We start from the raw sequence: 12,097 nt of genomic DNA, 5'->3' as shown, positions 1-12,097 counted from the left end.
ATTTTAAAGTTGAATCTTCGTGATTGAAGCGTTTCTTCAGAAAGCCTGCGGCATTCTGCAGATGCCTTACCGGGAAGGGCGCACTGGCTGCGGCCACAGGGGCCGGCGTCCTCAGCCGCCCCCGTTCTGCCGGCACCCGTGTGTGGCCTGTGGGTGTTAGTTGAGGTCCCGGCCACGGCAGGCATGGTAGCTGAACTGAATTTTGGGGGTACTCTGGACATTCATATTAAATTTGGAAAGGTTTGATTTAAAGCAGGTACGACATTTAGACCAGAATGAGAGGATTCATAATCCTGTGTGTGGGTTCTGCTTGTACATTTTCTACCTTAAGGAATAATCAAGTCTCCTGTCTGCTGTTTTATTCTGATCTGGCGTGAGAACTTTCGTTGATGTGATTTTTACACAGGGATCTTCACTCCTATTTATTGGGAGACCAGGAAGAAAACGAGAACAGTGCAAACCAGCAAGTTAACAACAATCAGCACGCTCGAAATAACAACGCTGTTCCCGTGGTGGGGGAAGGCCTGCACGCGGCCCACCAAGCCATACTCCAGCAGGGGGGGCCTGTCGGCTTTCAGCCTTACCGCCGGCCTTTAAATTTTCCACTCAGGGTAGGTACCGGAAGACTTAACCATGGGGCAGCCCAGTGGCTCAGTTGGTTGAGCATCTGGCTTCGGCTCAGGTCGTGATCTCACAGCTCGTGAGTTCAAGCCCTGCGTCGGGCTCTGTGCTGACAGCTCAGAGCCTGGATCCTTCTTTGAATTCTGTGTCTCCCTCTCTTTCTCTCTCTCTCTGCCCCTCCCCTGCTCATACTCTGTCTCTGTCTCTCAAAAATAAATTAACATTAAAAAATAGAAAAAACCCCAGATTTAGCCAGAAGTCAGGTTTATTACAATTTTTATTGAGAAGTTTGGTGCTGTTTCTGGTGCCACACGCAGGTGGCCCTCTGTAGGGACCTGTCTTACCATCTCCCTGAGACGGGCCCCCAGCCCTCTCGTTAGCAACATCGTATGTGAATAAGCTCCTCAGGCCTCATAGGCGGCTCACGGCGCTGGGCCTCCCAGTGCTGCCGCTCCTGCTGTTTGCAAGGAGCGGTGTTAAGGACCCTAGTGAAAATAAGAAATGAGCGTTATTGATCGATTTCAGTTATGTGTCAGGACCTGAAATGGGCATCTTCATGCTTTCCCGATTTAATATTCTTCCTATTACGGCAAGACTGAGTTGTAATCCCCTGTTTAGGTCCGATGAGACTGAGGACCAGACAGGTTAAGGAAGTGTCTGTCCCAGCAAACTCCCCCACCAGGCCCACCCGGATTTTCCTGACCAGGGTCGCAGTGGCTTTTGTGTCGTTAAATCTGCTGGTCAGGTCTTGGTCCTCACCTCACTGCCGTATTAGTAATGTGTTGCACAGTTGGTCAGTCCTTACTCCACAAAACGCTTTCTTGGAAAGCATTCGGGGATCTTCAGGGAGGGGATGCTCTTAAGTCTCTTAAGTTAGGCCAGGCAGAGAGTAAAATCAGAACATGGAAAGGCAGTCCAGGCACATGCCAGAACACGAGGCAGGTTAGACATGGTAGGTTTGGAACTGCAGGGAATTAAGTGTATCTAGAGGGTGGAGTGGGGGTGCCTGGGGGGCTCAGTCTGTTAAGTGTCTGACTCTTGATCTCAGGGTCATGAGTTCAGGTCCCGTGTTGGGCTCTGCACTGGGTGTGAAGCCTCCCCCCACCCCCCCAAAACACATACGGGTGCCTGGCTAGCTCAGTTGGTTAAGTGTCTGAGTCTTCATTTCAGCTCAGGTCACGATCTCATGATTCGTGAGATGCTTCCCTGCTTGGGATTCTCTCTGTTTCCGTCTCTGTCTCTCTCTGTCTCTAAATAAATAAATCCATTTAAAAAAACAGAGGGCCGGGTGCATGCAGGTGAGCATGAGTGATGGGGGAGTCGTGAGAGATGAGGCTCTTAGGCAGCAGGTCCTTTCTGGCCCGGATCAGAGAGAATCGGTGGGAAGTTTCTCAAGCAGTTAACGCCGATAGGCTCCTCTCGGGGTGTGACTGTAGGTCCTTCCCGGTCTTACCCCCAGAGCTCTGTCTGCTGGGCCGGGCGGGGGAGAAGGCCGGCAGCGGGGAGCTGCCCCGCTCCTCTCCGCACGCCCCCTCTTTATCTTCGCCTCTCCGTGCAGGAGCCGCCGCTGCTCAGGCCCCTGACGTTTAAACGTAATTAAAAGTAAATACAACTTGTAAGGATGCGGTGTCGTGGGTGTGTTAGTTACTTCATTGGTAGAAATCGCTTTACGGTGTGTACATGCAGTAAATCACATTGTACACTTTAAATACATTGCGGTTCTGTCCTTCAGGGAGAGTGCGTTTCTAGCAGACAGCAAGCACATGCAGAGAAAATACAGTGTGAACTGTCCCACCCAGTGACCCCACGTCATGTGTGCAGCGGCCACTTGCGCCAGCACGGGTTCCACCATCTGTCACAGGGAGGTCTAATTAGGCAGCGCTGTTAGAGAGGAAGCTTTCCTTTTCAGGAAAACTTGTTTTTTGAGAACTTGATTAAAAAGCGAGTGTTGGGGTGCCTGGATGGCTCAGTCGGTTGACTGCTCAACTCTTGAGCTCGGCTCAGGTCATGATCTGGCAGTTTGGGAGGCTGAGCCCGGAGTCGGGCTGTGTGCTGACGGTGTGGTGCCCGTGTGGGAGTCTCTCTCTCTGACCTTGTCCTGCACCTACATGCATTCTTTCCTTTTCTGTCTCCTTTCTCAAAGTAAATAAACATTATTTTAAATGTTTGTTAATTTTTGAGAGAGAGAAAGCACATGCACAAGTGGCGGTAAGGGGAGGGGGCAGAGAGAGAGGGAGACACAGAATCCTAAGCAGCTCCAGGCTCTGAGCTGTCAGCACAGAGGCCAGTGTGGGGTTCGAACCCACGAACCAAGAGATCATGCTCTGAGCCGAAGTCAGACACTTAACTGACTGAACCATCTAGGTGCCCCTAAATAAACTTTTTTAAAAAATTGAATGTTTTAAATTTTAATTTGGAAAAATATAAGCTGATTGTTTTACTTTTATGCTCTATGGTTACAAAATATATATCCATGTTACTTGGTGATGTATCTGATTATATGAAAATAGACACTTTTCTTTGGCTGAAATTATAGGTAAATTTACCTAAAATAAAAATCTTTTTTTATGTGAAATGGAAGGAAACCTGGGAATATAAACAATTTCTTCTTACTGGGAGGATTATGCTGACACTCTGAGGGATGTCCTAAAATACGGTGAGCACATTTGAACCCTTTATGACTCTTGTGCTTTGCCTTGCAGATATTTTTGTTGATTGTCTTCATGTGTATAACCTTACTGATTGCCAGCCTCATCTGCCTTACTTTACCAGGTAGGCGATCATGATGTGCAAGGGTGTTTTGTATCTTCCATCAAGTGTAAACCTGAAATCGTTTTGCCCCTTATTTTTGATGGAATATGGGATATTGGTCCCTTTAGGACTCTCCATCTCCTTGGAGTCATTTGTGTTAGAACAGAGGCAGACAAAATCAAGGTATAATTTCTGATTCATTTTTAGAAGTAAGTTACATGTGGACACTCATTTTTCTTGGACATAGTCTGTGTGGTTTACGTCCTTCTTTTAAGTCAGTCTTTTGATGTTAATTAGGTTTGCCCTCGTTATTGTCGCAGCCCATTGCATGTTGTTGCTAGACACCGTTATGAAGCCGGACGGCTTCCCTTTATTGTCTGGCATTCACGGATCCTAATCTTTAAATTTAAGTTCCTTTATCTGACAAGTACGACACTGTGGATGAATATACAGTAGTTTGTCATGTTCTGCAAAGGTCAGGAGTAAATGGGAGTCGAGCCCAGAGCTGGTGGCAAAGTCTCAGGAATGGCGGCCCCCACGTGGTGTTCATAGCAGGTCAGGAAATCCTGAGTCCAACTGATCCGTGTTAGCCACCTAAATAATCGTTAAGTGGAAGGTGCTTTTCATTCTTGTAAGTGCATGAACGCGTAGTGAGTTAGTATCTCAGTTATAGTGCTACTTCTATAAAGTTAAAAATCAAATTTATATTGAGTATTTGAGTGTTTCCCTGAGGGCTAAGGTCAAGAAAGAACAAGTAGGAAATTTAATTTCAAGTGAGGTTTTTAAAAATAATGAGAATATTCTCTAATTTTTAGGAATTGTAATTTAACTTAATGGTAAAAATAAAAGGTTTTTTTTAATTGCTTCTGAGTAATAAATTTCGACCTTTAGAACTATGCTCTTAGTAAGCTCCCTGCTCCTCCTGTCACACTTCTCAAAGTGACAAAGTCTGATTAACGGGTGCGGTGTAGTAAGTATATTACTGAGAAATTTTGGTTTTTGAACTTTGGACAGTTTTATTACATTTATGATTTTTATGTTCTATTTTCATGTTTTTATCAGAAATATTAAAATGTTGAAGGAAGAAAACCTAGTTTTAATACCCGAATTTGTCAGTAAAATACTTTAATTTCACTGAAGATTGTTAGCTAAATATTCCCGTTAATCCAGTCCCACCATAGGTTGCCTTTCTGTAGCTACAGTTCATCCGATGATAACTTAGTGCCAACTAAACACTTAACCCTGTCCTCTCAGAAACACTTCAGTAGAAGTGTGTGACATATGGAATAGAAACCGGCCACTGAACTTTTAAAAACCAGACAGCCACAGCAACTACAGAAAACCTTGGGATAGGAAAAATATATGTATGTGTGCATATAAAATACTAGACATTTGTACAGAATTATCTAATGATTTTTACGTCTTTTTCAAATTAACATGCACACGTGTTTATTTCTCATAACATTATGGGCATTCGTCTGTAACAATAACTCTTCACATTCAGACCATTTTGTGACGTTGCAGAGAAGGCTCGTTGCCAACACTGTGGCTTGGAGACTTTGCCGTGGAGCTGGTTTGTTTTAATTGGAGACCGTGTGCTTCACTGGTCAAGAGCATGAGCTCTGTGGGTCGTTGGTCAAGGCATGAGTTCAAATTCAGACTCCACCCTCATGGGACCTTGGTTGGGCAAGTTCTGTTGCTGAGCCTTGCCTTCTTAATCTTCCCAATGGAAACAGTGGCTACTTGGGGGGCTCCTGGGAGGATTAATGAGATAATAATATGGAACACGCTCAGCACAGCCACTAGCTCCTTAGATGTTTCAGAATAACAGATGGCACCGTGCTAAGGAGAACTTAATCCATAGATGTAGGGGCAGGACATTCGGGCCTCGCTGTTCTTTCCAGCCTTACTGAGAAGTAACCAAGCGAAGTAAGTTACAGAACAGGATCTTGCCTGAGTTGGGTTTTTAGGGGCACGTCATAGAATTCCTTTGTATTAACTCTTTGAGGCAGTTCTTCAGACACTTCTCAAATCTGTTTAAGTCGCAATATATTTTAATCTTTTTTCAAAGAAAATTAATTTGTTCCTTGATTGTTGTATTTAAAAATGTTACTGTGCCCACTTCTTAATAAAAGAAGTTTAGTTTTCTGTCAGCTGTGAAGGAAAGGTTAAGCTGACTTATTTGTAATGTTTCTAAATGTTGACAATACTGACAGCACAAGTAATAGATTCTCTGCTTTTGTCATGTTATATGTGTAATGATTTTATTTGGTGGTAAAAACCATGAAAATAACCTCCTCAGCCATTTTCATTTCTGAAAGAGCAGGTAACCGGCTGGCCTGGCAGAGTAGAAGTTCCAGGAAAGCTTGTCCCCAGTGCCTTCCTGCTGTGTTTTGGTTGTGTCTTAATCGAATAATTGCATTCTTTAGAGTGTGTGGACGTTTTTGATGTATTCTGTTTTTAATGAAGACCTTGATCTATTAAAATGTGTCTTTATCACTTAAAATGATTAAAATAATTGAAAATACTAACAGCGGGACATCAGGATTGTAGTTCTCTTTACAGAGAGAGCCACGCATCTCATTGATCAGCCTTTCTGTTTTCAGTATTTGCTGGCCGTTGGTTAATGTCATTTTGGACGGGGACTGCCAAAATTCATGAACTCTACACAGCTGCTTGTGGCCTATACGTTTGTTGGCTGACCATACGGGCTGTGACGGTGCTGGTGGCGTGGATGCCGCAGGGACGCAGGGTGATCTTCCAGAAGGTGAAAGAGTGGTCCCTCATGGTAGGTTTTTCTAATAAGGAACTGATCTTGTGTGATAGGAGTAGTGGATACTTCTTTTTTATTTAAAAAATTTTTTTTAACATTTATTTATTTTTGAGAGACGGGGAGAGACAGAACATGAGCCAGGGGAGGGGCACGGAGGGAGGGAGACACAGAATCCGAAGCAGGCTCCAGGCTCCGAGCTGTCAGCACAGAGCTGGACATGAGACTCGAAGTCACGAACTGTGAGATCGTGACCTGAGCCGAAGTTGGACCCTTAACCGACTGAGCCGCCCAGGCGTCCCTAGTGGATGCTTTTTTAGTCATTTCTTTAAATCTTTTCACTTCTGTTCATTATGCATATAGTGTCAAGAGTTGATTTATTTTTAATTAGGAGAAATATTCCTTTAAGACATTAGCTTTCTGATTGATTCTGAGAATCACAGTTCAGTGAATTCAAGGGTCAAAAGAAAATCATGATATTACGTGATCCAGTAAGGCCCTTAAGTAAGTCATGTGATTAGAAGTTATTGTGGACATTGTTAAGGTATAAGATATTCTGTAGAACTTAAAATCAGGTTAGGTGGAAATTTTAAGATATTTTTTCTAAAATTTTATTTTTTGATCTATTTGAATGTGAAAAAACCTTGACTTTAGGACTAAGTTCATGTTTTTCATATAAATGGTATTCCTTTAATTACACACTTCTTAATTCAAGAGTGTCTTGGCTAATGTGAAAGTGTAGTAAGTAATGGAAATTATTACTCAGTAAGTACTTAATTGCACAAAGGTGGGGAAACTGTCAGTGTAAGACGGTTGTCCATGCGTCATGGTTGGTTGATTGTGATGTTGGCTGTGCCTGCTAAATAGGTTTAGGTCACTGCTGATGCCTCTTCATTTGTATAATCCTAGTTTTGCGTCCGAATTTAGATTTTAACTTCACTGAAAGATTACTCTATTAGTGTTGAAAGAAAAACTTCAGATTTATTGTATATTATGAATGGAGAAGTTTAATTACTGTTTAATGCCACAAGATAATGAGCAACTATATTTAAAATACAGAAGCCAATAACCAGTTTTCATTTGATAATCTTCTATTTCATCAGTATGCCATTTAAAAACAGCAAGTACTGCATCTTATATGACCCACATCCCATGAGTTTCTTGTTGAAACAGACGTGCTCACGAGGCTCCTTAAGAGAAGGGGAGGCCATCGGACATTGGGGCCACCTTAAACACTCATTTCTTTGTCAGGATTCTGTAGTGGCGCTTTCGTAGTCTCTCTTGTTTTCTCTGTGTTGACTTTGTTTTCATTTCTTGTTGCTTTGTTTGAATTCTAGAACTGTGCTAACAGAGTAGCCCTGTGGCCATTGCCTACCATATTGGCAACAGAGACTTGGGACATTTGGGTTATCATAGGGAGTTCTGTTGGGCCACACAGGATTCCAGAGGGAGCCAGTTTGATTAGCTTGGTTAGTTACCTTCCCGGGGATTCTGCAGAGCCCTTCTCCTATACCCGTCCACCTGCAGGGTCACCGGTCAGCCTGTGAGTTAGCTGTCATTGGATTAGGACCCTGGGATAATCAGTAGCTTTTCGTGGACGAACAAAAGCCGCCTCCTGAGAATGAGATTGAGAAAAACAGCACAGCCACCTGGTTAGCGTGTGCGCTGACGCCTCTCATCTGTAAGCAGAGATGCAGCTTGAGCTTGACATACACATTCCGATTTCGTTTGATGTAATATGTACGTGAGGTGTTTAGGTAATATATTTGTTCTGTTAGGCATCAGGTGAAAGAATAAAAATAAAATCCCAAATGGAATAGAGATAAGCTAAAAATCAGAAGGGCTCTAGTGACACGGCCTCATTTGCTGGCAGATCATGAAGACTTTGGTGGTCGCTGTGCTGCTGGCCGGGGTCGTCCCGCTCCTGCTGGGGCTCCTGTTTGAGCTGGTGATCGTCGCCCCCCTGCGGGTCCCCTTGGATCAGACTCCCCTTTTCTACCCGTGGCAGGTAAGTGCGCGACTTCTGCTCGTGGGGTTTCTTTCTGGATTTGGAATCAGTAGTTTGTGTAGAAAGACCAGGTTTTTCTATTTTAGGAATGCTTATAAAATTGATTAACTGGTACATTTTAATCTCTTGCTTTCAAAATATACAGGTCATCTGACTCCTTTAAAAGGTCTTAATAGGTTAAAATGCCACTAACTATTCATATAGGCCTCACTTGATCTTTAAAGAACAAACTAACGTGTTGATCTTTTCACTTTTCAGTTGAGATATCTTGCTTCTTTCAGGTTTGAGACCTTAAGCAGTAACTTACATTTTTAAATAATTGCAGCATATTTTCCCACAGTGTCACAGGCTGCTCAAAAAGAGCATTCTGAGGGAACCTGTGCAGGTCACAGCAAAGGTCTTCAAGCTATTGGGGAAGAAAAATTCTACTTTTCTGTAGTATTTGGAGCCTGAAATTAGCATCCTAGACTTCAAGGTCTTAAGAGATCATGAGGAAAGAGCGAGGCACTGACTTCAGTCATTCATAGGCTTTTCAGCCTTGTTTCTATTTCCTCTTAGTAGATGAGAGGAGACTTACTGGAAGTGAAAGTTCCGAAGGACAGATTTCCCTTCCTCTACTTCCCAGATGAAGAGACTCCACAGACTTGACTTAGCAGCACATCCTTACCCTCGTGTTCTGCTGTGTGCTAAAACCCTGTATTGTATGACTCGGAAATGAGTCCAATGCAGGAACCTCTTGTAGACCGTGGGGGCCAATGGGTGACACAGACAGGTGCCAGGCAGGCCGCCCTGTGCTTGGGGCGGTACGGGCGGCTGCGGCATCGTGTGGGGGTGCTGGCCCTGGCTTTGGGGGTTTGCTTTGGTTTTCTGTAGGAGATAAGGTCCAGGACAGCCTAGAGCAGAGTACAAGGGAGTGGATAAGAAAGGAAGAAGTGTATTCCAGGAGAGAGTGAGTGGGCAGACCACGCGGTGAAACAGACTGTGTGTACGGAGCTGTGTGTTCCTGTGTGCTCTAGATTAGACTCGGAAAAGTGAGAAACAGAGGGAAAGTTAAGCACACGTGATGTCTTTCTGTAAGGTCTGTACTACAGGGTGGTCACATGTCATCAGTAATTGCAGGAAAGCTATGTTTTATAGAGTAATACCAGCTAATAAAGGTAGAGGAAGTAACAGAACTAGAAAAATAACTGTTCTGCAATAGTTAACAAAATAAGTGATTCTGGCAAAGATTGTCAGCAGATGCTGAACCCGTCAGGTGAGAGGCGATGGGTCTTCAGTTTCTACCGCTGCATAGCAAGTTTCGTCGCAGCTGTGTTGTAGTTATTTAAAGGGTGGCCAAGTGTCATCCTGCACATTATTTGATATCCTGAAGGCAACGCACAGCTTTGCTGTGGAAGGGCCCTCCAGCGCTGCCTTCAGACCGTGAGCGCTGCAAACGCCACAGACGGGTGCGATTTCGGCGCGCAGACGGCCCCGGACACGCAGAAGCAGGCTGGCGTCATCGCTGGGCCCTGCTGTCCTCCTCCCAGCAGGAACCACTTCACAGAGCCTCGGCATCGGACAGGACCACTTTGTGATCGCGATGGGTCAAGACCACATCTGAACACGGGCAAACAGGAGCATTGTCCAGGCCACAAAAATGAGAAAACACCCCCCGTTCCCAGCGAGCGTCGTGAGCTGCTGCTGCTGCCTGACTGCGGTTCTAGCCTCGGTCGGTTCCTGCTTCCGGGGAGACTTATGAAGAGACCCAGGATAGGTTAGCTCTGCTTTCTAAGAGCTTCTGACACGGAGCAAAGCTCTGTGCCCTCCTCACCCAAATGGAAGTCCTATCGTCAGCCTTTCTCGCACTGTCACGGAGCCCCCTACGCCCCCCAGACTGTGTGCACTTCCTCACCGCAGTGAGCGGTAAATGCAGTTTGCAGCTGACGTGTTCTCTGTGGTCCTGAGGCGCCCAGCGTGTCCTTCTGCAGGACGACGGGAAGCACTCCGGCTTGGAGAATATGGACGTATTGTGACCCAGTGGGTTCACTTCTTGGAATCCGCTGCAAGGAACTTGGACGTGCACGGGGAGGCACAGGCCAGGCTGTGTCCACTGTGTCGTCGTTTATGACATCAGTGGGTGTCCATCAGCAGAGATCGCCTAAATAAACGTGGTGTGTTTTTGCTTTGGCACTTGGTGTGGCCGTTAAAGCGAGGGAAGTCGAGCTGTGTGTTTTGTTAGCGATCGCCCTGAGTCGTGGTTGTAAGTGAGAGAAAAGTACAGGTTGTAGATGGCTGTGTGTCGTTCTGGACAAGAACAGCTTGCTTTTTCTCCATGCCTGACCCTAAGCTGCTTGTCTTCCCTGTGTAAAGCGGCTGCAGATTTGTGGGAGACGGGCTGAGTTCTAGCAGAGGGACCCGTGTACGTGTCCTGTCCTGGGCGAAAGGACTGGATACCAGTGGCTCTTGAAAGAAAAAGCTTGAGCTTCAGCAGTCTGTGCACCCCTCCCCCCCAGGTGAAAATGAACCTCACCTGGGTGCCTTCTAGACACCAAAGACCGAGAGAAAGCTGAATTCGCGAGTCAGATCTCCCCTGCCCGGGGCCTGGGGCAGCACTGGGATGAAGCAGGGAGGCTTCACCGTGTTCTCAGTCGGGGACGAGGGCCTTGCTGTCCCAGCATCTAAAAGGCTAAAAGGTCCTTTGGCCCTCGTTAGGATACTTGTAGTCTGACATGAGCCTCATGGAACCTGTAGTAGAAAATAACAAATGCTTTATCTAAGGGGGCGCACGGCAACCACAGAAAGGTAGGTCAGGCAGAGCAGTCAGAACCTGTGCCCTGTGACATGCCCGCCACGCCCTGAGCATCCAAGCAGGACACAAGCACAGGTGATCAAGGGCAGTCTGTGTATAGACACACAGTGGTGGTGAAACAGAGTGAAAGTGTGCGGCTGTACAGCGTGGATCTCGGCCATCCCGTGGGTGAACTAGATGGCGGGGCGTCACCGATGAGGTTCCTGGAAGGCCGCCGCAGAGCAAGTAGGAAGCTGAGGGTAAAGGCAAGGGGCCTGGAGATGCATCCGGGGAAACTAACCTCCCCTAGTAAGGGCTCCAGACTGCAGAAATGAGTAGCGGAGAATGAAACAGAAAAACACAATTGAAGAAGAGTCCTGATTCTATAGGTTAAAAGAGCTCATCAGGTTTAGTGAAATGGACATTGATGAGAAAAACTTGGGGCATATCTTGGTAAGAGTTCTGAATTCTAAAGGTAAAGAGAAGTGATAAACCTCAGAAAAGGAAGTCACATTGGTAATGGACTTTCTTCTGTAGCACCCAAAGCTCTGTGGCAGAAGAGCACTTCGAGACGGTTGAGATAAAAGGGACAAAAACCAAGCTTCCTGTTCCCAGTCATTCCGCCATTCATCTGTCGGGGTGAAGAGCCGTATTTGGAATAGCGAGAGTTCAGTGCATGCAGCAGCCTTTCACCCCATTTGAGGAAGGTGCTCAGAACACAAACCACCCAGATCAGTAAATCAGAGCGTTAGCCTCAGGGTGGTGGGCGGTGAAGAGGACAGACGGGATGAGCAAAGCCCGTGAACAACTGACAGTGCCTCTTCCCTCTGGGGCGGGTGTGCACACACCCAGCATGTGCACCGGGAAAACGTGGAGGGCACGTTAGCGGTCATTGCTGAGGAGGGGTCGGGATCGGACTGCTGGTCACGGAGGACACCAGCCTTCTCTGCAAAGGTTTTGGTTTTATGTAAGACTACATCTAAATGTTACGTGTTACTTTTTAAAAAAAACAACCCAGAGATCATGTTTTGAAGCACTTTGTGTGCCCCGCTGAGGAGGACTTGCAGGTTGGAAGCAGGGAATGAAGTGTCCCCATGTGGTCTGACCTGTGGTGGGGGCGGCCTGGCGGAGAGCGGGCGCGGGCAGGGGAGGTACCAGGGGCAGGTCCGCAGGACTG

General features: G+C 46.0%; 1 protein-coding gene across 1 annotated transcript in view; it reads left to right on the top strand.

Annotated features, from left to right (window-relative positions):
- The window catches only part of MARCHF6 (membrane associated ring-CH-type finger 6), a 75,180-nt gene that overhangs the window by 52,970 nt on the left and 10,113 nt on the right, over positions 1 to 12,097 (top strand). Inside the window, exons 19-22 of the mRNA XM_029941078.1 lie at positions 407 to 611; positions 3,324 to 3,393; positions 5,979 to 6,160; positions 8,016 to 8,150. Of these exons, the coding sequence (XP_029796938.1) occupies positions 407 to 611; positions 3,324 to 3,393; positions 5,979 to 6,160; positions 8,016 to 8,150 (592 nt within the window). The remainder of the gene's footprint in view (positions 1 to 406; positions 612 to 3,323; positions 3,394 to 5,978; positions 6,161 to 8,015; positions 8,151 to 12,097) is intronic.

The sequence above is a fragment of the Suricata suricatta genome, chromosome 6 (genome assembly GCF_006229205.1).
Source record: "Suricata suricatta isolate VVHF042 chromosome 6, meerkat_22Aug2017_6uvM2_HiC, whole genome shotgun sequence".
Classification (NCBI taxonomy): Eukaryota; Metazoa; Chordata; class Mammalia; order Carnivora; family Herpestidae; genus Suricata; species Suricata suricatta.
The sequence above is the reverse complement of the archived record's forward strand: the minus strand, read 5'-3'. Positions and strand labels throughout refer to the sequence as shown.